Source organism: Dromaius novaehollandiae, chromosome 3 (assembly GCF_036370855.1).
Source record: "Dromaius novaehollandiae isolate bDroNov1 chromosome 3, bDroNov1.hap1, whole genome shotgun sequence".
NCBI classification, from domain to species: Eukaryota; Metazoa; Chordata; class Aves; order Casuariiformes; family Dromaiidae; genus Dromaius; species Dromaius novaehollandiae.
Genome location: NC_088100.1, coordinates 121,771,735 through 121,794,279, shown reverse-complemented (window position 1 = coordinate 121,794,279; position 22,545 = coordinate 121,771,735). Strand labels below are relative to the sequence as shown.

Below are 22,545 nucleotides of genomic sequence, written 5' to 3'. Positions count from 1 at the left end.
AGGCAGAGTAAAGGAAATGTGCTTCTGCAAACATAAATTTGTCTGATCATGCGAGGTATAAAAAGTCTGGATTAAGACCTCCAAATAGCCCATGGCTGCATAAAAACAATATGAGTAAGTAGTTCATGCTTACGGAATAGTTATGGGTGGCCCCTGATACCGGGGCACCACTGCTTTTCGCTGACCCTGAGTTTAGGGGAAGTCTGTGTCCAAAGGGTATTTGCCTTTTTACTTTAGCCACTCATCTGAAACAGCTGTTTAGCTTTTTTTGTTGAATCAGGGAAAATAACTGAGCATCTTCTACAATTCGCTGTAGTCCCACGTCAGTAAGCACCCCCTGGAACACCCAAGAGACAAAGTATGGAAATTTCTGCCCTGTGGGGAAGATGTTAGTGCTTTGCGACTCAGGAGATCCTGTTCTGGTCTCAACTTCCAGTGTCATCAACTGGGAGTAATTTGGAGGGATCTGATGGAGTCAATGTGTTCTTTGTAAATAAATAACCTAGCATGATACCAACTTTTTGGTGCATTATACACTGAGTAATGTTCCTGGAGTGTTGCGGCGCTGTGGCGATGAGCTCTTTTAGCCCTGCCAGGTTCACTAGGGAAAGCTGGGCTATTATTGCAAGACGTGGCTCCTAAAACAGCCATAGAATAATGCACTTGTAAAAGGTAAATTTCCAAATGCCTATGAAGATGTTAAAAAGTTGTGTTTTTTTTTTTTTAACAGATATTGTAGATGCTTTGTCAGATCCAAAGAAATTTTTGTCTGTCACAGAAAAAAGAGCAGACCAAATGAGAGCTATGGGTATTGAAACTGTAAGTAGAACTTTATGACAGACACAGCCAGGATAATTTATGTTCCTATTGTAAAGTCTTTTTTATAATGGAGGATGCAAAATGTAGGTTGCGAAAAGTTCTGTCAGTAAAAAACTGAGTTTGGTTCCTTGGTTTGAATTTGGACTTTTTAAAACTAAACTGGTCCCTTCTCCCATCGATGCATGTTACCTCATCATCTCTCATTTTCAGATATAAGCTTCTTCGGTGTACTCTGAAATGCATTAGCTTATGTCAATGCGTGTGCTGAAATACCATTCACTGACTGACTTTTCCCAGGTTATGATAACACATCCTTTAGAAGTAGGAATTTTGAGAAATGAGAAGGGAGCCATATTCTAGTACGTGACTATTTAAAATGGGTTACAAATGTTTTATTGAGCATAGTGTTGTCTGAAACTATGTTGCAGTTTTCTTAATTATGTTTGAAGTAGACAAGCTCATGAATTTTCCCATCCCCCAATTTTTGTACTACTGGTAAAACAGCAATTGATTTATTACAATGCAGATGTTTCTTCCAGAGTGATATAGCTGATGTACCAAATGACACTTCAAAGAATGATAGAAAAGGAAAAGCCAATAATGCCAAAGCAAATGTGACTCCTCAGAGTAGCTCTGAACTTCGACCAAGTACCACTGCTGGCTTTGGGTCTGGGACCGACGCTAAGAAAGGTAGACAGAAATCACGGGTGACTCTTTCAGTTCTTAAGTGATTCAGAAAGTCACTGAAAAGTACTCATTCTTCCTGTTTAGTTTTGCAGTTCTAGTCATTCCCATCCCTCTTAAAATATGACTTATATTTCTTTTCTTTTTTTGATAGTGGTCTTTGTCTACTTGCAAATAAAGTTTTCTTTTTTTTATTACCAAAATGACTACATAAAGCCAACATGGCTTTATTTTACTAAGTGACCTCTTTGTATAGCTGTATAACTACTGCTGATAGTAGCAACCTGTATGACTCTGGGAGCAGAGGTCTACGAAAGGCCTACTGGAACCAGACCAATAGGAATGACTGTTTTCTGGTATATTCCACACAAACGCTCCTGCTTCTTTTTTCCTTCCACAAATCCCTTGGCAGAGTTGCAGATGTAAGTAATTAAAGGTATTTAGAATTCGTTGGATTCCATGGCGATTTCAGAACAATTAGAAATGTTTTCAGTGTGTGGTTTTACCCTGAATAGTGATTATGGAAATGGCATATTTATTGTCAAAGATATCCATATTAAATGTGCTCATTTACAAGTAAATAAACATTTTTTCTAACTACTGACTCTACAGAATCATCTTGTAGGGTCAAATGAGATTATTTGTTTCTCACAGATCATCACAGGTAATGATGAATCAGTGAAAAAACAAATTTGTACATCTGAATGAAACACAATAAATATTTCTGTCCATGGCCTACAAGAATTAGAATGCACCTTGGCCCACAGGGATTGATAGGAATGAAAAGAAGCACTAACTGCTTTTGTTCTTAAACTTAAGCAGACATGGCTGGATACACACATGTGAAGAGATCTCTTGGGAAACAAAATGCCATTTCTCATGAGTAATTTTTGGCAATAAAACAGGTGTCTGTGGCACCAGAACTGCTTCAGAGTTCTCCCCGGCATAAAATCCAGATTATTTTATGCAGTGAGGTGTTGGAATATTTCATGCATCATGACCAAGATGCACAAATATTAGTCTTATTGGCATTAATTAGGTGTGATATTTGTTGGGGTTGGCATCTAATTCTTGGTTAGCATGGAGTCAAACCCGGTTTACAATGTAAATGAACCTGCACTTTAAAATAAAAGCCTGAGGAAGTTTGTGTTTAGAACACAGCACAGTAGATGCAGCACTGTTTCCTAAACTAAGAATTCAGTACTTGCACATTCTTTATTGCATCCAGTTTTTATATATAGTCTCTCATATTGAAATGGAGCAGGTCGTTTTTATATCCCATGTAACCATCCTTGTTTTATATTAATCTGTATGATCGTTTAAGATCTGAATAATTCTCCCACTATTAAAATGTGCAGCTCACCTTATCTTTAGAAATTACATGACCAGCAAGATAGGATATCTGGGGGAGATTTTCAAATGCACTTTAATTTTTGTTCTCTACCTGGCTTTCAGTAATAGTGGTTGATTTCCAGATTGTGTTTTTGAAAACTTCAGACTCTATATTTATCTGCGCCTGAATCTGTTCCAGTTTCATTTACTAGACCAATGTTAAGAGTATATAATTGAGCAGAATCATATACTTCAAAGAAAATAAAAAATTTTTGTTCCCTAAGGAAATTGCCTTACCCTCCCTTTACAGCATCTGAATATTTTTCAGTTGAATTCACCTTAAAAAGTAGAAAATCCTTTGCAAAGCAGGAGGAATCTTGTAGTCCACAGTCCACTTAAATACGCTTGCGGTATATTTATGAATAACCTAACATTTTTGTGTAAAAACTCAGAAAAACCCTATGCATTTTATCTGTCATGACATTGTATTAACATTTTTATTACTGATAACATGTAGGGTGTGCTTAGTAGTGAAAAAATTCATAATATATCGCGTAATATTTATTAAAACATAGAGATGAAATGAGGTTCAAATTTTTGTTTGCACTGTAGTTAAGCTGATAAAAATGTATTTGCATTCATCTAAATAGTACTTATACTCTTGTATAATAGGTTTGTTTCTCATAATTCATTTTCATAAGAGTTTCCACTTTTCATGGTTTTGTCTGTTTCTCCTCCATTTTTAGTCTTCCTTTAGTCCTGAACTGTACTGTGGCTCTTTTTGTCATAGCCTCATATTAACCAAAATGCAAATTTACCACCATTAACATACAGGCTGCAGGTAGATTTTCAGTCCCATAGTTTTTGAAATTCAAATTAAGGAGAAGTATATCTAGCCTTTGTTAACCCTTTATGTAGTTATTTAGAACTTTATCTAAAAAATATTCACCCTGAAATTAGTGGTGCCAGATTAATCTCCAGCTATATACCAAACTTCTGAAGTTTGCATGGTTAAATTTTAAAGTGCATAAATGGTCTGCTTTGTTTTCAGAAAAGGAGCTTTTTCAATTCTTAGCTTGCTGTGCTTTGACACTTCAATGCAGAACAGTAAGAGATGAGAATATAGTCACTGATTAATTTTTTTCACAGGACTGTTGAGCAATGCTTTTGGAAATGAAATTAACCATAAGTTAACTATGTCTTGGTTAATATTGTTTTATTAATCTGAGATTTTCTTTTTTGTGTTGTGAAAAACATTAGCTAAAATCTAACTTAAATGTAGGTTTCTGTGGTAAAGTTCAAAATAAAAAAGTATGGGATATGCTAGTATTTATGATGTTTTAAATAAACTATACAAATACCTTCCTAGGTATAGACCTTATTCCTCAAGTGAAGATAGAAGATTTAAAGCAAATGAAGGTATGGACACAAGCTTTTCCATATATGTTTCTAATTATTTGTTTTCAATAGCCAGGATTTTATCTGGTTACAAGTGAGTACATCCACAGAATAATTGATCCAACTTCTCTTTTTCTAGGCTTACATAAAGCATTTAAAGAAACAGCAGAAAGAGCTGAATGCCTTAAAGAAGAAACATGCCAAGGTATGATCATTAGAGTTCTCTGAGCAAAACACTCTACTTGAAAAACGTACAGCGCTTAGTAGCACAGACAACTCTTAAAGTGAATGGAAAAACTAAGGAACAGTGGTTGGACCAGCAAGGAAGGCATGTGTATTTTAAGTGTGCTGAAACATGCTCCAGTAAGCAAATTTTCTCTTTAGCAACCATTTGTATGTCTCCTCAAGTTCCAGTGCACCCATATACACATCAAAGCTCACCCTTTCCAGATAATGATTTTATCTAGCTCCTTGTTGCATGACATATTAACAAGCAGCTGGGAAAAGGCATAATGATGTGAGAGGGTGCTGCATCAAAGGCAGGCACTAGAGAAACTGCAGAATTGCCAGGCAGAAATGGAACACGTAACTTAAAAATGAGGGGCCCTACTCCTCCTGACTTATGTATATATTTACCACATTATGGTTAGCCTTTTGCTTGATACTGTTGGCAGTGATGTCCCAAATGCGACACTATCACAAATATAGTCTACATTTGAAAAACCGCGACCAATTTTCTCCTGCCCTTAATCGTTAGGAAACCATTGCTCTTGTTACAAAAAGAGGCATAAAAAGTGAAGAAAATATCTAAGTTCTGAATTTCACCCCATTTGGCAACCCATACAATCCATTCTGGGCTCTGTGGGCTGTTATTTTCTTGTTTTCTTTGATGCACTAGAATTTCTTCTTAAAGGGGTCATTTTCATTGCAGATTTGACCTGATATAGTTGCCTGTGCTTTTTTCATATCAATCTTTGTGTTTATTTGCATGACTATTGTTTTGTTTGGGACTGTATGTCTGTGCAATGAAGTATGAAGAAATTACTTGCAATAGTCAGCACTTCTTCCATGGGGCTCTTCACATTCAAAGTAGTGTAAGAAAATTAGGTGAATTTTTAGACTCCTTACTGACTCTGTGAAGAAGGGAAATCAGTGATTTCTCCATTTTAGAGCTGTGTGCAAAGACCATGCTCAAAAGAAGTCTGTCATCAAAGTCTTCTGTCCCATAATGATGGGCCACTGTGAATAGCTTACATATATGGGTTGTTCTTAACTGAATCATTGTGTCACGGGCAGCTTCTAGGCCTTTATGGGATTGATCTTTTAGGAAGCTTCTCATTTTTTAAAGACTACTTTCTCTCTGGACAGCATCTCTCACTCAGCTGTAGCAACTTTTTGCAAACGTGGTTGCACAGGGAAAAGCCATACTCAGTGATACATATCCCTGATATATTTGTCCCCTGGCAGTGTCAGGATATCTCTGTCAAGACTGTGCTCTTGCTAATGTTAAAAAATGATCCATCTGTTCAGACTTGCACTTACTTCCTCTAATCTGGGAGAAAATTACCAGACAGTCTGAAGATGCTGGGCACTTAGAAGAGCTTTCGACATTAGCTCAAGCACAGCTATTTTAGCCGTGAGCCAGCCTGCGTTTTGCTAGCTTGAAGTACAAACTGAGTGCAAGTCTGTACTAACAGGAAAGTGCCTGTCTAGAGCATGCCTTGCTCTAGGCTCCAGTAACGGCAACTTCCTGAATTTTGGAGAGGAGAATCTGATAAGTTTGGCCATATTGGTTTACAGGTGATCTTAAGAAAGTGCTCAATATACTCATCACTTCTTTTAATGCATTTTATCATCTAGGAGGGAGCAGGAGAGCTATGCAATCAGTCATCTTTGATGAGCTTGAGAAAGTCTGTGTATTACGCACACTGAACTTAAAAGTTCCTTTCAGAAATAGCTTGGCTCTTCGAAACATTTAGCCATAGACACCCTTGAGATCTGGAGGAATAAGTAAACAGAAGGGACTTGTTCATGTTATTTAAGGAAAATAAGTCCAAACCTTTTCCATCTGAAATTGGCCTTGGAAAATACATTATGTAAAATGAATTACTGGCTTTGAAAGAACAAAAAATGAAGCCTAGTCCTGATAGGTGAAGCCTGCTATCTAACAATATACCTGTTGTCTTCATGTGGAATGGGTCAGCTACATTGTGGCCAAGAGTTACCTTGTTATTCCTTTCTAAGCTCCTTCTCCTGAATGATGTTACTGCAGAGTACAGAAGTATGATGAAAGTGTGGAGCTTGGGCTAGCTTTAGAAAAGATTTGTGGAGGTGCTGAGAGGACTGCTTTGTCCAGTCTTCAGACTGTCATAGCCATGCCACTGTCTAACATCCTTCCTGTATCAGGAGCTTTTGGGGAAGAGTTTCTCACTGCCCTAAACCAGTGGACGCTGGCGGCCTGGTGAGCACCCCTGGGCCAGACACAGTGCCTGCACCCTGTGCGTCTGTGCTGGGTCCTGAAGGCCAGGTGGAAAGAGAGATAGGCAGATATTTCAGTGGAGGGAGCAGAGTCCAAAATGCTTCCCTGCCTCTGCCTCTCCTCTCCGGCCACCATGTGCCAACTGTAACTTTCACCTTGAGCCGGTGGGGATGACAGTGCAACAGGTAGACGAGGGGGTGAGGAGCTCCTGATTGACATTTTGGGAGGGGGGAAGCAGGGTGAGAAGGGAAGGGAGGGAGCAAGGGGATTAGCCTGGACAGAGATATGGCTGATTTTGTGAGATCTCTGGGTTCAAGTGATGAAAGAGGAAGAGGATTAAAGGTGGACAGTATAAATAATAAAAACACTCAGGTGTCAGAAAGCCAGAGGTTGAAAGGCAGGGGCTGGAGACAGACTGAGGAGTGGGGATAGGCATGCAAGGGTGGGAGAGAGAGCAGGTCAGGGAGGAAGGAGCTCTGGTCTAAGTAGTGTAGGAGCTGATCTGGTAGCCCTGTGCAGCGTGAGCTGGGGAAAGCGACAGCAGAAAGGTTTCCCGTTACTGACTGCATCCACTGAGTGCAGAGAAGTGTTAGCAGCACCACTGAAATGCTTATTCGCAGAGGTTGGTTGGTGTGTTAGCAACAAGGCATGTAGCATTGTCAGTCTCTGTTTCACCAAGGTATATGACTGTTAAAGACATTGCCTTTTCAGATTAAATGCCAGAAATACATCTGTTCTGCCAGTGTTGGTGCCCCTGGTGCAGTCAGGAAAGATGTACAACCTTCCAAAGCAGAAGGCCCAGTGGGAAAATATGTCCAGTGTACCTAAGAGGTTATAAGCCCAGTGATCTCACTGCAGCTTAGTCAACTAGGGCTTTTGGAAAAGTGGTTCTATTTGCCGTGGTGTAATTCCATGGTCATTTTGCCTTCTCAGTGTGGTGAATACAGGAGAAGCATGGTACAGCTGGTTACCTCAGTTTGAGGAGACCTAGAAGAAAGGTTAAACCCTTGCCTTCAACAAGTATTAATTAGTTACCCCTCTCCTGCACATCACAGGTCATATTTGTTTTACACTTCACAGGGCTTAGAAATGCCTCAGTTGCAATATTTCTTGAATTTTAAGTGTGAACGACCAGTGACTTAAATATTTCTAAATATTCTCTTCAAATGCCTTAATTAATAACAAAACCAGCATAAAGTGAAGTCACTGTGTGTAAGGTGTGTGTGGCTGTGTGTGCCTGTGCAGCTGTGTGTGTGTATGTGTGTGTGTACAGGTTATTACAGTTGAAAGAAGCTGTGGCATGTAGGAAAATACAATAGTAATTATGTTTAGAGGGATGCTAGGAGAATAAATTGTATCATATTGCTGGTGTCAAAGTGGCCGAAACACTGAACAGAAGAAGAGAGAGAGAACATTCAAAGAAATCTAAAGACACACATATGCGCGCGCACTCACACACTCAGTGTTATACTCTGAAAAGTCTGGCACCAGTTACTTTTTATACAGGATATTTGGGCAGCCGAAAGGACAGTCTTCACTGTTCCTTTTTCCAATTTCACATGGGAAAAATAAGATATCTAGTCTAAGTAGAATAAAGGGATGGATCATTAGATTGGCAGAGAGACCACTCTTCTTATCCTCATCATTTCTAGGCACCGTTCTGTGACTGATAAAATTAGGTTTGCCCATTCCCTAATGTCAGATTAGTGGCTTTACTGGAAACCACATAATTTTGGATTTCACAAAGTCTGTGAATAGTGAAGAGCTGAGATTTCACTCAGGATTGAGAGTCATGTAAAAGGTACATATATAAAGGTCTGCAAAGACAAGATACTGTTTTTAAAGAAGACTTACTGGTAAATAGGGAGAGGTTGTAAGGCAATAATAGATCAAGTAGAAATGAAAAGCTTGACATTCTGTAGTAAAAGCTGGAGAGTATCAGTATTTCATACCAACTTCCATTTCAGAGTCAGTATGCAAGTATAGGTTCCCTGTTTCAGAAGAACCAGTTCAATTCTGTAACATAGCTGTTGCCTCTGATTCAGTTTTTGAACCAAATCTCCTGCTCGGTTTGTGGCCTGGGTGAGGAGGAAGGGTGCTGAAACAGAGAGTGAATATTCCTCAGGCCATAAGAAAACCTCTTGCAGCCCCTGAAAAGGTAGTTCTGCGTGAGTTTGACTGTAGTGGTAGTGTTGCTGTTTTGCCTTGGGATCAAAAGGAAAAAGTGATGGCTCTTGCCAACACAGAACATGATCAAAACCTTGGCCCATTCGCTTGCCTGGCAAACCAGTGTCACCCAACAGGACATGATAAAGTTAGAGTGAGACAGGTCCCCATGGGAAAAAAATATCAGTTTGCCACTGCTGCAAAGAGTGAGGGGAAAAGGTCAAGGAATGAGAAGTTAACACAGACATCTTTCATGATGTTGTGAGAAATACAATGTTTTTAGGGGAAGAAATGTTTCAAGGATTAAATGTAAATCAACTCCTAGTGAAATTCTTTGTCATCTGTGGGATAGCGAACAAAGCTGGTTGTAAGGGATGGGACAAGGACAGGAAAAAATGCTTAAGTAGTCTATTAAGAAGAGAGTGAGCTTTCTCAGGAATCCTCACCTTCGCAAAGGGAGTTTGGAAAAAACATTGCTTCTAAAGAAATAACTGTCAGCATTATCTCATTGCTTGAGAGTATTGAGGTGCCACAAGAATCAGCAGGATTTGGGAACTTGTGCTAGCAGCAGAATGGCCAGGCCTCTTGGATTTTGTCAAAAGTGACAAATTTCTTCACAGTCACAGTCTGTCACTTTAAAGTACATGACCAGCCACTATGAGGAGTCTGAAACTGTTGGCCCATGTATGGATTGTGTTCTTTTACGATGTAATACTGCCTTTATTTAGGTGACAGTAAGGTGGTAGTGGCAAGATCTTCAGAAGTATAGGAAGCAAGAAAGGTATTTTATTCCTCATGGGTCTGTTTGAAATCCAGAAATGTGAAATGCAGCTTTTTAACTCCAGTAGACAGCACTGCCAGCAAAGAAGAATGAATACTTTTGTAGTGGTATTTAACTTGCAAGCTGTCAGCCTCATATGCTACAGTATTCCTTTCATTTGGCTTTTTTGGCTTTATTTGCCACTTTGCAACCATGGCGAATCTGTTTATCACTATTTACATATAAATAAAAAAAACATATTAGGAGCAACTTGCTTTTGAATTGTAGGTGTGGTAACCTGTACTTTTGGTGATTTTAAAATGGTACGTCCAGCCACTTCTGCATACTGCAGAAATGTTTATCTTTACCTAGCGCGTTCCTAGCAGTAGTTACACTGCGCAGCTTTTGAAAACCAACATTGCCTGTCTGCAGTCCTTGAAGTAATGTTCCTCTCCTGGAACGAGTGACACTGGGGAACTGCACAAGGGCTGATGTCTGAGCGATATCCGTTGGTTTTTATCTTTTTTTTTTTTTTAATCAGGTTAGATCTTGAGTGTAGTTTGAGTAAATGAGCTGGAGGGTATCACAGGTGGATGGACTACAAAGGTAGGGGTGGTCACACATTTATGTAAGCGTCTTTGCCAGTGAATTCATCTATTAGCAGCCTGCCTCTGAGGGCCACTACTGAATTTTAGTCTGTTGCAAGGATGTTGCATAGTTTTTGTGCCTTTTGGGTTAGGCAGAAGAAGCAGCAGGATAATGAGGGATTATCTTGATAGATTCTCCACCAGATCGTGGTGCAGCGTTCTAGCAGTTTCAAACAAGAAAGTGATATTCTCAAGTGCCCCCTTAAGCAATTTAATATGGATGTAGACACTAACTAGAGCAGCATAATTACCACACAAGAATGTGAATCTCAGATACAGCTCCTGCACATTTACATTGATATTGAATGTATGTGCTGTTTGAATTCCTGCCTAGTAAGAACAATAACCAGATCTCCCTTTCCCAATGCAAAAGCCACAGTACAAAAGATTCTGGGGCTCTAGATGAATAAAATTCTGTGAAAAGGATTGTTGATTCAGAATTTATAGGATTTTTTCTTAATTTTCTCATCCTGATAATCTGTAATGAGGATCCTCCAGTCTTTGGTTTTTAGTTGTGCACAGGAGTATTTGTATTATTTTAGATAATTCACACTAGAGTTACAGTTTGTATCATAAGAGCTTATTTCCTGTTCTCTTTAATAGTATATAACAACATTTATTATAATATATTTAATAATATAATAATAAATTATGGGGTTTTTTCTTCCTTTTACTGTAACTATATATGGTTTTCTGCCTTTTCTCCTGGAGAGTCTTGCTGTGATTTGGGTCTTATTGTATGTTTGGCCTTCCAGAGCCCCAGATGAACGATGGCTTCAGTTTAGAATATGATCATTAGCATGTCATTTCTGAATGTATTTATGTAAAAAATGGGGATAAATTCAAATTGCAAATTGAAATTCAGTGGAATTAAGGCAATGTGAACCTGAGATCTAGCTGAGGAGATTTTTATTTGTGAATATATTCTGAATCAATGTAGAACATTTTTGCATCTGCAACTTGTTTGCATCTGAAAACAAATTATACTGAGAAAGAGTGTTTTAAGATGCTGTCAAACCACCAGTATTTCTCAGAATCGTGACAGAAGTTTTGGATGCAACAGCTAGCTGTAGTGAATTTTCCTTTGAGCATAGAGAGAAAATCACTTACACCAGCTAAGCCACTTTAATGAGCGTTCGGAGGTCATATCGCTCAAGGAACCTCTGATACTTGGGTCTTGACTCCGAGGACTCTTTGTACCTAGCATTTTGGTGGTTGCCAGTAGCACATCTTCCTCTTTCAGCTCTGTTTATACATGTGCTCGAACAAGTAAGTCTTTCATGAACAAGATGGAGAGGCAGACCAGGGAAGGAGTGGGGGTCCACAGTATATCTGTTTCACTTATAAAATCTAGAGCTGTCTATGAGCAGTAGCAGTAGGGGTGAGTCTCTGCAGAAGGTTACAGCAGGCTTGTGATACAGAGATGAGGCTTAAATCATGGTTGTGCTGAGGTAAAAGGAGGTACTCTAGTTTTAAGTGATGTCTCCTCCCAGATTATCCAGAAGTGCCACGTGAGCGTACAGATGGCTCATGCTTTGCAATAATTGCGAAAAGAATTGTGTTTTTCTGTTCATCTGGGGGCAAGTACGTAACGTGAGCAATTAGATACTATCAGTCAGCTTACCTGTGGCTGCCTAGTGCCGTCAAACTTGCGTCATTCTTTTCACTGTCCGTATTTTCTCCTACATGGTTAATCAGTGTAGTTATTCCCTGGTGAAGCTGGCCTGTTTCTGAGGTTGATGGAGTCTTTTTGTTTCCCTTTAAATTCTCTGTAGAACAGAAAGTTCAGTTGCGATTCTAAATACAAAATTCGGAAGCTGTAGTGTTCCCTGGAGGAGTGCTTAGCAGATGTTGGAACGCTAGGGTACATCCTAATGCTAGATTTTAAAAGGCATTGCAACATTTGTGTTAGTGTTTTGGTAACAGTGAATGTAAAAGTCTTTAATTAGTATTTTTAGAGGAAGAAACAGTGATAAGGCAAACACAGGTTTATAGAAAATAACAACAAAGAGCACTAGAATAGAAAGGGTAGCACAGATTCAAAATGAACTATAAAACAAAATAGAGATAAAGTCCTGGTTAGAAGTCATATTAATTAATGTGAGGCTTTTGTTGCAATTAGATAAAATGAGGAGAAATAGGAAATTAATAAAATAGTTGTTTGTTAATTCACTTTTTTTCTATTATAATGTAAATTCAATATTTAGTGTTCTCAGAAGTAGTTAAATATTTGCATCGTTATAAGCAGCTTTCCTGATAAAGGAGAATACAACGCCAGGTTCAATAAGGATGTCCACATGGAAGCGCTAAATGGGAAGTGTTATTTCTCATACAGTCCTATAATGGGAAGGAACTATCTGTATGTTAGAGCCAAGTGCGTAACATGGGCATTCATAATTCATCTTTTCCTCATGAGGAGAGTTCTTTCCTCCCCTTCCATAGATAGTCTCCTCTGGGACTTCAGCAATGTAAAGCTTAGAACTGTAGTAATGACAGCAGGCTCGCACTGATGCAAAATATTTCTCAGGTAGGCCATTATGTCCAGTTTGTCAGCACGTGTTGTATTGCCTGGAAAGAAAAAGGCCAGTGGTTATTTGCAGCAGGACATGTGTAGTTGAAAGTCATATTGTGCAGCTTACTATCTCTTACAAAGGGCGATGCTCTGCAACATGATGGAATTTCTTATGATAAGATTCTAACCATCATTAGAGGTCATGGGCCAGATATTCAGACTGTCAGTTGTTAATGATATTATTGACTTTTAGCTATTTTATTGACTTGGAGGTACTCAATTTGCAGTGGCCAAAGAGCTAGCACTGTGTTTGTTGAGATATGTAGAGGAAGGGGGTTGGGACGAGTTTTGTTCCCCTCTGGGTTCAGAAACTTTCTCTGGTGTGATTTGAACTTGTAACTGCAAATTTTTTACTTTGCACTTAAATGGAGATTTATTCAAAAAGAAGATCAAGTTGAGTAGATAGTACCAGTTGGTATTTTTTCCCATCATTCTTTTGTTTTAAGGTCACCACATACCATATTTTTAAGATCAGCCATGGATTTTCATGAATATCTAAACTAAGGGAGAATGCTTTAGCGATTATGGTGGAATATCTGGAACCTTTAGTACCAGGTGGCTAAACCAGATTAAATTCCATTGTCAAAGTTATCTGTTCATACACTGATATTTTTACGCTGTAAGAAAAGTAAACTAAAAATCTAGCAACCTAATTGTAAGGTCCTACTGTTTTCCAGGAGCACAGCGCTATGCAGAAGTTGCACTGCACACAAATTGACAAAATAGTGGCACAATATGATAAAGAAAAGGTATCTTACGAGAAAATGTTAGAGAAGGCAATCAAGAAGAAGGGGTAAGATATTATTTTAAAATATTTTTTTTAGACTCAAAATAGATTTTATGTTTTTGTGGTCTGGAATAAAACATTCATAGAAAGGTCATTCAGATGAAACTTAACTGCAGCTTGAACCAGCATCCTACACCAAGCTGAGTTTGAGCTGCTTGAAGGCTCTGTCAATGGGCCATTAATGTTGTACTCACTTTGCCTTTCTCCAGTCTTCTACTGTGTGAATGTGTGAAACATAAAAGCAAAGGGGTTGCCTCAAATTTTCATTTCTGTGGTCTAATCTGGTCTCATGCATTCCCTAGGGAATGTTACTGTTGTGCTTAGTGAGAGCAGACGCAGGTCCTCCATAGCTCTAATGGCCAGAAGGGAGCAGTGATTTGATCTTGGGAGAAATACAGCTTCTAAATCATGAATGTTTTACAATAATAGAGTTCTGTCATGTTGTCAAAATGAAGTTTGTTTATCACAGAAAAACTTCTTCAGATCCTCAGCTGGGTTAAATCACTGTTACTCCTTTGCCTTCGCTGAGGCTGCTTTGGTTTGCACTAGCTGAAGACCTGGGCCATTACCTATGTGTATCTCTTCATCATCCCAGAAATGTTCCTGGAACATACTGACAACTTGAATAACATGTCCCACTTACAGTCCCGTTTAGCATTATGTAGCAGGATCTGCTGTTGCCTTGTTGCTAACGTTTAATCTGGCAGCAGTTTCTTCTCTTCACCTTTCACCCTTTGGCTTTTCCTTGAAACAGCAGTTTATACAGTATAGCTTGTGACCTAAAGAGGAATTGCTTTACGTAGTTCTAGTAGTTAGTCTTAACTGCGTGTTGTTAGCATCTGGAAGCAACACCTGGCAACCCACTCACTCACTGAATACTGAACAGAGATGCCTTTTGATATTGGGTTATTTCATAAATACTATATTTGCTTTATAAATGATTTGGAATGACTGTTTTTTAATAATTGGTTGTGCGTGTTAGAAACCCGCAGTAGAACAGAAATAGAACTGTCTGAAGTAAGCAAGGTAAGGAGAATCCTCCCCATTAAATTATGAAAGGTCACATAAACTCTTTAAAAGGCTGGGTGGGGTTTCTCAAGAAAGGAGAACCATAAGCACCCAAATACTCCTAATCTAAGTACTTCCCTCCAGAAAATTACTAGTTCTCCAAACAGAGAGGGATCAACTATAGAACAAATTTCATTTGGCTTGGGTTCAATTTCCATTGAATATAACACAGCAGAGAGTTACTGATATGGCAGTAGAGAGCTGGATTTATGATTAAAGCTAGGGTATTTGCTATAGTGGCAGCAAACTGAGCCCTAGACATTGTACCATAATTATCTTCAGGGGAGAAAAGCTTCCCAGTGCTCTGCTCTTTAAGAATCTCATATCAGAAGAGTCATGAATCAATATTCCTGTTGGCCTGAGAAGAGGCCAGTGCCTCTGGCTTGGCAAAACAGCAGATGAAGGTATGTCAGAGAGTTAAAGGTGGTAATGGCTATCCCTATGCAGTAAGAAGTGGAAAACCTTGTGTACCAATGCTTTCCAGAATAACCGCAGAACAGAACAAGTATAAAGATAGTTGATCTGATTCCCAGTTTCGCATAATTTCGTTTGTTGTTCGTATTGTCTTCCCTTAATCTTTTTTAACACTTTTCACGTGGACTTCAAAGGCTTTATGATAATTTCAAATTATCAGAAAAAATGAAAAAGAAAAAAAGTTTGAAATTATTGCTTTAGTGGCAGGTACAATACACAGCCATCAACTTGTTCTTCAGTCTGACTCTGTACTTTCCACGGACTCCAGAGCAGTCAGTCATCTGATGTCTTCTCGGTGATAGAAGTGAAAATAACTATTGGTGTCTAATTAAGCAATCAGCACAGCCTTTCTCTATAAACACTTTTTAATTACTTATGAAAATATTTTAAGGATTTCTTTCAGAGTCCAGTATGTATGCTGCTCTGAAACTCCATTCAGCAAGGTGCTTAAGCACTTACTTCACCTCCCGCCTACTGTGCAGTGTATTTAAGGACATACTTAAATGTGAACACATTGGTTGAGACTTAAGCACTTTGTTGAATGGAAATGAACTGCTAAATATGGGACCCAGGGTTCAGTGAATACAGAACATGTTCCATTTCCTTGGCTATCATTTTGGAATCTTTCCAAGCAATAAGAGCTGTAAAAGCAAATGTAAAATATGTCTTTAAGGCATTTGTATTGAAATTGTCAGATACTTCCTCAAAAAGGCCTTTTTGATAAGTGTATGAGAGAGTCTCTTTTCTGATTATGTTGTGCAGCTTTTTGTGGTACATTTCTGCCACATGGTGTGACAAATGTTGCCTGCATAATGTTCTGCAAAGTAAAATTTTTAATCACATACTAATTCACTGACAGATGGACAGGATCTTGCTCCCTGTGCTATTTCTGTTGTACACTTCAAATGCTGCACATACTCATAAATCCCGTAGAGGCCTACAGGAATATGCACACTCGTGTTTCCACTCTGAAATGGAGTTGAGGGGCATGCAGAGATGCTTCTGATTTATCAGGGCTGTCCTGGAATTAAAGTGTGTGTGTGTGTGTGTGCGCGTGCTTATGCGTGTGAGTGTGGACGTGTGACATTGGGCTGTTCTTAGGTGTTTATTCTCAGCTGCAACTTGACAGTTTAGAGCTGAGCTGACTTTGTCACTGCGGTCGTGGACAGTTGTAGTTATGTCCAGCCTGTCTTGAAGTTTCCTTCTGACATGAGGAAAGCTGCATTTCCAGAGAAGGGATCAGCTGGTTGTTCTGATCACTGGGATTTGGGAAGGATCGGTAAGGTTTTTAATTAGACCAGTCTGGGATAAAAATAAAATATGTCTAAGTCACCTCAGGAGCGGTCTCATTCATAAAGTGTTACAAGTCTTATATAAATCATAGCCAGACTCTGATCTCAGGTACATGCATGCAAAACCAAAGACATTTTCTTTGCAACTGTTTCTTTTTCAGGCAGATGTAACTGTGGTCAGAACCTGTCTCTATGGCTTTATGTTACTTCCAAAGTGTCAAAAGAGTATTAAAAATCTCTACAGAAATTTTCTTGCTATACTGAGAAAATAAATTGTTAATCCTCATGGTGGCCCATGGGAGCACAAGGCAAATCACACTACTATTTTCAGCAAGGACTTTCCTGGTAACATTTGATGATAAAGCTTTCTGCTAATTTCCCAAAGAGTAGCAGTACTTTGATATTAAAATAGGATTTAAACAACATGTTATAGTTTCATAAATCTCCTTTTCTAGAGCTAACATGGATTAATGTTACTGCAGTCAAGCAATAACATTCTCATTAGGGCCAGCTTGAGGTGGTGAAATGAGTGTAGCTCCACTCAGTAGAGTTATACCAGTTTACATCAATGGATGACCTGACATCTCAACTGATCTGATATCTGAATTATTACAGCGCTGTTAAAATAGACTCTGCTAAATATACTGTATTATTCCAAACCAAAAGACTAAGACTTCTTCCACTGTGTGAACTTGTATTCTGTTCTAAAAATCCGTGACTAAAAAGAGAGAACAAGAAGTTTGGTAAAAGATGGGGCTTGTCAGCCCCATCTGCAAGGATTTATTGACTTCAGTGAGACAGTAATTGGAATTCCTCCTGTTGCTGCAAAGAAATTGTTTTGCTGTTCCTCCATCCCACCCAGTGCACAGCCCAAGTAATTGGGTTTAGTGAAGGAAATTCTGTTGGGGAAGGGTAGAAGTCATCTATCTCCTGGTCCACAGGCATGTCAGGGGAGCTGCAGCACAAGCTGTCTGCAGCCATTTTACCAGCTTGTTACTTGGGATTATGGCCTTCGTCCTGCACTGAACACTCTTTTCACCTTGCATTCAACCCCATTAACGTAACTGGGCACAAAGGCCATACTGTATTCAGCCTCTTGCAGGAGTGAGGGCTGTCTTCAGGATTTGCTGCTGTTCAAGGCAGATGAGGTACCAGATGGCTTAGGAGTTATCCACATGGGCTGGTCTGCAAGGGTAGTAACTACCCTTCTTTACAGTCCCTTCCCTTTTGCTTTTCTGCAATGGGGCACTTACATTTCTAATAAGCATTCATATTCAGTATGCCTAAACTGCCTTGGGAAGTAGCTATCAAACGACTTCTTTTTCTGTGCCTCAAACTGAAAAAGTAGCAAATACAACTTTTAAAACAGAGATAAAATCATAGCATAGCAGGAGTATGCCTGTAAGTTTTCAGGCTGAAGCTGGTTTCTCTTGGCAAGGTATTTTAAGCCTGAAAATGACCCAGTGCCATAAATGGAGATGCTGACATAGCCTCAGCAACAGAATAATTGCAGGGCCAATCTAGAATTAATTGTATGGTGTTTGAATTGAGTGATCATTAATCCAACAATATTTTGCAAGTTGTGAATAAATTGCCAGAAGAAATAATTTCATTCCAATACACTGCAGCACTTCAACTTTGATTAACATTTTAATTAGTAAGAGCTGACTGGATGGGAAGATGTTTAACTTGTGGCACATATTTGCCATTTTGCTTTTTTTAGAGGAAGTAATTGTCTTGAATTGAAGAAAGAAACTGAAATTAAAATTCAGACACTAACATCGGATCACAAATCTAAGGTAAGCAAACAAGCCAATTCTAACACATGCAACATCTGAAAGCAAGAATTTGAGACGCAAGTGGTAGTTAATTTTCTTGGAAGCGCATGAATGATTTTCAGTGATAATAACATGTAGAAAAGAATGGGAGTAATCGGGTATCTAAAAGTGTTTCTTCAAAAAATATTTTAAAAGCAACATCAATTTCCTCCCATTTTAACAATTATTGAAGGAGGTGTCATATTCATGCCTCATGAAGCAAAACTGGTCATTTATATCAGTTTAGCTAAGACAAAGAGGCAAAAATATGCTATATGAAATTGAGATGCTAATTACATTCCCAAAATACATATGCAAAGAAATTCCTTTTTCATTTTCCATCATTGTCACCATTCACAATGCTTGCCAGACTCTCTCTTAGGGAAGGAGGAGCCCAAGTTGCTCTTGAAGAAGTGCCGTCTTTCTTCTAGTGCGTTTTTCTTCAGGGATTAGGTGCATTGTTTTCTCTGAGGAGTTGGAGGAAAACAGTATTCCGAGACCCTACCTCCATTTGTTTTAAATAAGTTTTTCTCAAGCTGTGATTCACAGATCCCACGGAGTTGCAGAGAGCCGCTCCCTCTCTACCCGCAAAGCACAGCCTGTCGTCTTGCTATTCCCCGCTGGAACCTCCCCAGCCTCCCAGAGTCTGCGCCCGTCACTTTTCCGCTCAAGCCCCTCTCAGATCTGTGCTCACCTACTTCATGTTTTCTTTGAAAGATTTACCTACCACCCCTTGACATGCTTTAAGTTCCTGAAAGAGATCCAAACTAGAGAGTGGCAGGTACAGTAGAAGGCATATCCAGGTACAAAATGATCTAGGGAAAGAAGAGTACAGGAGATTGAAGGCATTATGCGAGTGGAAGATTTTAATGTAAAAGTTGAAACCAGTGAAAGGAGTCAGACAAGTATAGAAAATACAAGTGAGAGATGACCAAGCAGCCACATCCATGAGACTAGAGCAAGCTCATTTTTGTCTATTTTTCTCCTTATTTTACTCTTTGGTGTTATTACTTCATATGGAGGAGATCCTGTTTTTCTAAACAAGGTTTCTGTTTTGTTGCTGCCTGCTCAGCCAAAGAGTTAGGAAGGCCCTCAGGAATAAAACCTAGGGTACTCTCATTTCTCTATCTCCTTCTATGAAAAGTCCAGAACTGTTTTCTTAAATAAAAGCAAATTTGCTGTCAACTTAAAAAAATAATTAATTCATTTCCTGGCAAAATAAACTCTGTAGGGAGCACAAGTAGCTGTCCTCCAGACATAAGCTCCAAAACTCATTTTAAATTATATTGTGTAGAAAATTATTCACTGTGATCTCAGCTTCTCACCTGCGTCATTGACAGTCCGGAGTTAAGATGTGTGATTTGTACACAAAGGACATGCAAGTGTTCATTAATCTTCCAAATCCAATAAATGTGACTCATGTTTTCCTTCTCCACAAATGTATGCAGTTTCTGAGCTGTTTTCTTAAAATCCCGCTTTCAAACTGGTTGCCTTAAAACATAATCTATATCTGGAAAAAAGATTGATTTTTTTTTTTGGTCCACTCCCTTGTCAGGCTTTAGGATGACATTTTCAAAGGAGACTAAAGCATAAGATCCTTTGAAATTCCAAGCCTCTGTGCCCTGGATACTTCTTTGCTAGTCACCTGCCTCCGTGGTTTTCTGTAGTTCAGTGATTTTCAGTCTCGAGTTCTCTGTGGTTCCATCAAAAATTTCCACATTACATACCGATTTTAGTATTTTCACAGACTACTTTTGTTCAGTTGCCATGTGTGGGCCTCTTGACTTAGTCCCTGAGATCATTTAGAGGTCTGCAAGCAACAGGTTGAAAACCAGTGCTCCAGACCATAGGGAAATTAACTTCTATCCTAGATGAGGGTAGGTGCAATTAAATCAGGTGAAATTCTGAGATGCTGAATGCATCACACTGAGTTAGCGGGAGTATGATTAATTAACAGTTGTTCAGCATTTCTCAATATTTGCCCCAGTGATTTTAATATCAGATGGTACCATAATTCACCTTTAATTACAGCGCATGTCTTTCAGTGCAGCTCTGTGTCACAATGTGCATGTATACTTCTAGCTCTGAAAAGACATTTTCATCTACCGAAGTCTTCCTCTCATGAAGAGACTTCCACCCCAAGTTTGGCATAAAATATTTAAGATATATTTGAATGTCCCAATATGTACTTCACACACAGTTAAGCTAGAAGACACAAATTACTCTCCTACATTAGAAAAGTAGGTCCCAGCATCAGGCAAAGAGGATGAAAAGAAAAGAAGAAAGATTTCTTCAAAGATTATTCCTACATGAACACAGCGACTAGACAAACATACTGCATATGTGCTACGCAAATGCAAGTTTTTAATTAGTCTCTTAGGCCCACTGGAACAGATGAAAGGACAGGACTGCAAACACGGTCTGTAGAACAGGTAAGAGAGACTTAGCTAGTGGTTATTTTTCTTATTCTTCTGGGTAAGAAACACTACCTTAGCAGTGGAAAGTAGGACAGGAGCACAGCCCAGTGCAATTGAAGTAGTCATCTCAACTATGATGCTAATAAATTGCAGAAAAGAAAGGATGTACATTCAATTTACTACTTCTGAACTTTGAAGTGTATCGCAGATCTGCAGCAAAATTGGATTTCAGATGATTTAATGGTCTTGAGTTCTAAGGTCATCTGAGTCAGATTGGGTGTTTCAAATCTTGTAACTGTTGTTTGGCAAATACTTTATATCCTTCTCATTGGGGTATATCTTGCTGTACCTGAAATGAGACTCGTTGCTTGTTGGATATTTAAGAAAAGGACTCATCCTTTTCTCTCCCACTCTTAGGGAAAAATTTGTTTTACCAGGAGCTATACCTGCTTCTTGGACTACATGCTGATTTTGAAATTGATAGCACGTCAGTAGCACGTCTGTCCATGAGCATAGGCATTTTTTGTGATTTTTCTTTCCTATCTTCACAAATCGAACACTTAAAGAACTACTGTGCTCAAGTCTGCTTAGAGGTTTGTTTGGTGTCAGTATACCTGAGGTACAGGATTTGTGCCTTCATGTTCCTCTGCAGTGTATATATCAACTATTTAAAAGCAGTGTGATTACACTGTTCTTTTGCAAAAGGCCCTTGATTCTTTGCTTCTCTGTAATTATTTGGGTCTTGTAGTAGCTTTTTCCAACTAAGTCACATTGCTTTCACCATGGCTTCCACGGTTTATACATGAATTCGTTTCACTGTTTTCTTAAGCAGGAGAGCAAGGCAAGGTTCTTATCTACATCAGGTTTGTTTAGCATTTCATCAACAGTGTACGGAGGCTTTAAGTGAAAGCATACTCTGTTTTTATTTGCTGGAATGCTTGTCTGTGCTTAGGGCAGTGTAAAGTGGTCTCGCTGTGAATAGGAATCAAATCTCTAATGTTGATATTCCCTACACTTTCTAATCCTTGAAATCAATCGGAAGTCAGACATCCAGTCCTGAGCGACAAACTGTGTGGAAGAGTGACACAACAGCAAGCAATGGAGGAGAATCCATGGCCCGCTCTGTCACGGTTCCCCCCACACGTTTTCTGACTTCCCAGGAGGGGCAGGGGCAGTCAGAGCACTCTCTGCAGGAAGACGATTTGAATCACAAATACACATAAGGAACCGTGTGTTGGCTCCTGTATAAGGATGTATGGTACATAGGTGTGATTCACTTCTGGGTCTGCCCACTTCTTGTGTCTCATAGTAACACTCATCTTTTTTAAAGCATTAGTACTTTATAACGTTGTGACCACAGAAGCTTTCTGAGGATATGCTCCCCATGCTGCTATGATCCCAGTTATACCAGTTACTCAGGACTTTGGATCTACCAGTACCTTTTTTCTCCATATGGTGGGTGGATCCCATCTGGAGACTCTGCATTAAAACAAACAAACAAACAAAAAACCCATTAAAATGGGTTTTCCCAAAGACTTCAGCAATGGCTTACTTCTAGCTCTATTGAAGTCCACCCTAGCCTCCTTGGGGGCTGCATAAGCCAGGTGAGGTCAGTGTTGAGAGGAGACGCATGCAGCCTGACTTGAGGCACTGTAGATATTAAAGAGGCATCTTCAAAGAGCATTCAGCTCTTAGGTGTGATAAATCCTGCTTTGAAACTGCCTGCTCTTTCCCATCAAGCAATATAGGGAGCTCAGGCTAAACTTGGCCCTTAAGTGCCATAGATAGGTGCCAGAGGTGAGCTGGAGTGTCTGCCCCTTAACCTTTCAAACT

General features: G+C 39.2%; 1 protein-coding gene across 13 annotated transcripts in view; it reads left to right on the top strand.

Moving 5' to 3' along the window:
* Positions 1-22,545, top strand: part of PLCB4 (phospholipase C beta 4) — a 216,200-nt gene that overhangs the window by 178,135 nt on the left and 15,520 nt on the right. For all 13 annotated transcript variants that reach the window (XM_064510009.1, XM_064510012.1, XM_064510003.1 and 10 more), the window contains 6 exons: positions 731-819; positions 1,359-1,509; positions 4,205-4,254; positions 4,373-4,438; positions 13,535-13,650; positions 18,202-18,277. In XM_064510009.1, the coding sequence (XP_064366079.1) occupies positions 731-819; positions 1,359-1,509; positions 4,205-4,254; positions 4,373-4,438; positions 13,535-13,650; positions 18,202-18,277 (548 nt within the window). The remainder of the gene's footprint in view (positions 1-730; positions 820-1,358; positions 1,510-4,204; positions 4,255-4,372; positions 4,439-13,534; positions 13,651-18,201; positions 18,278-22,545) is intronic.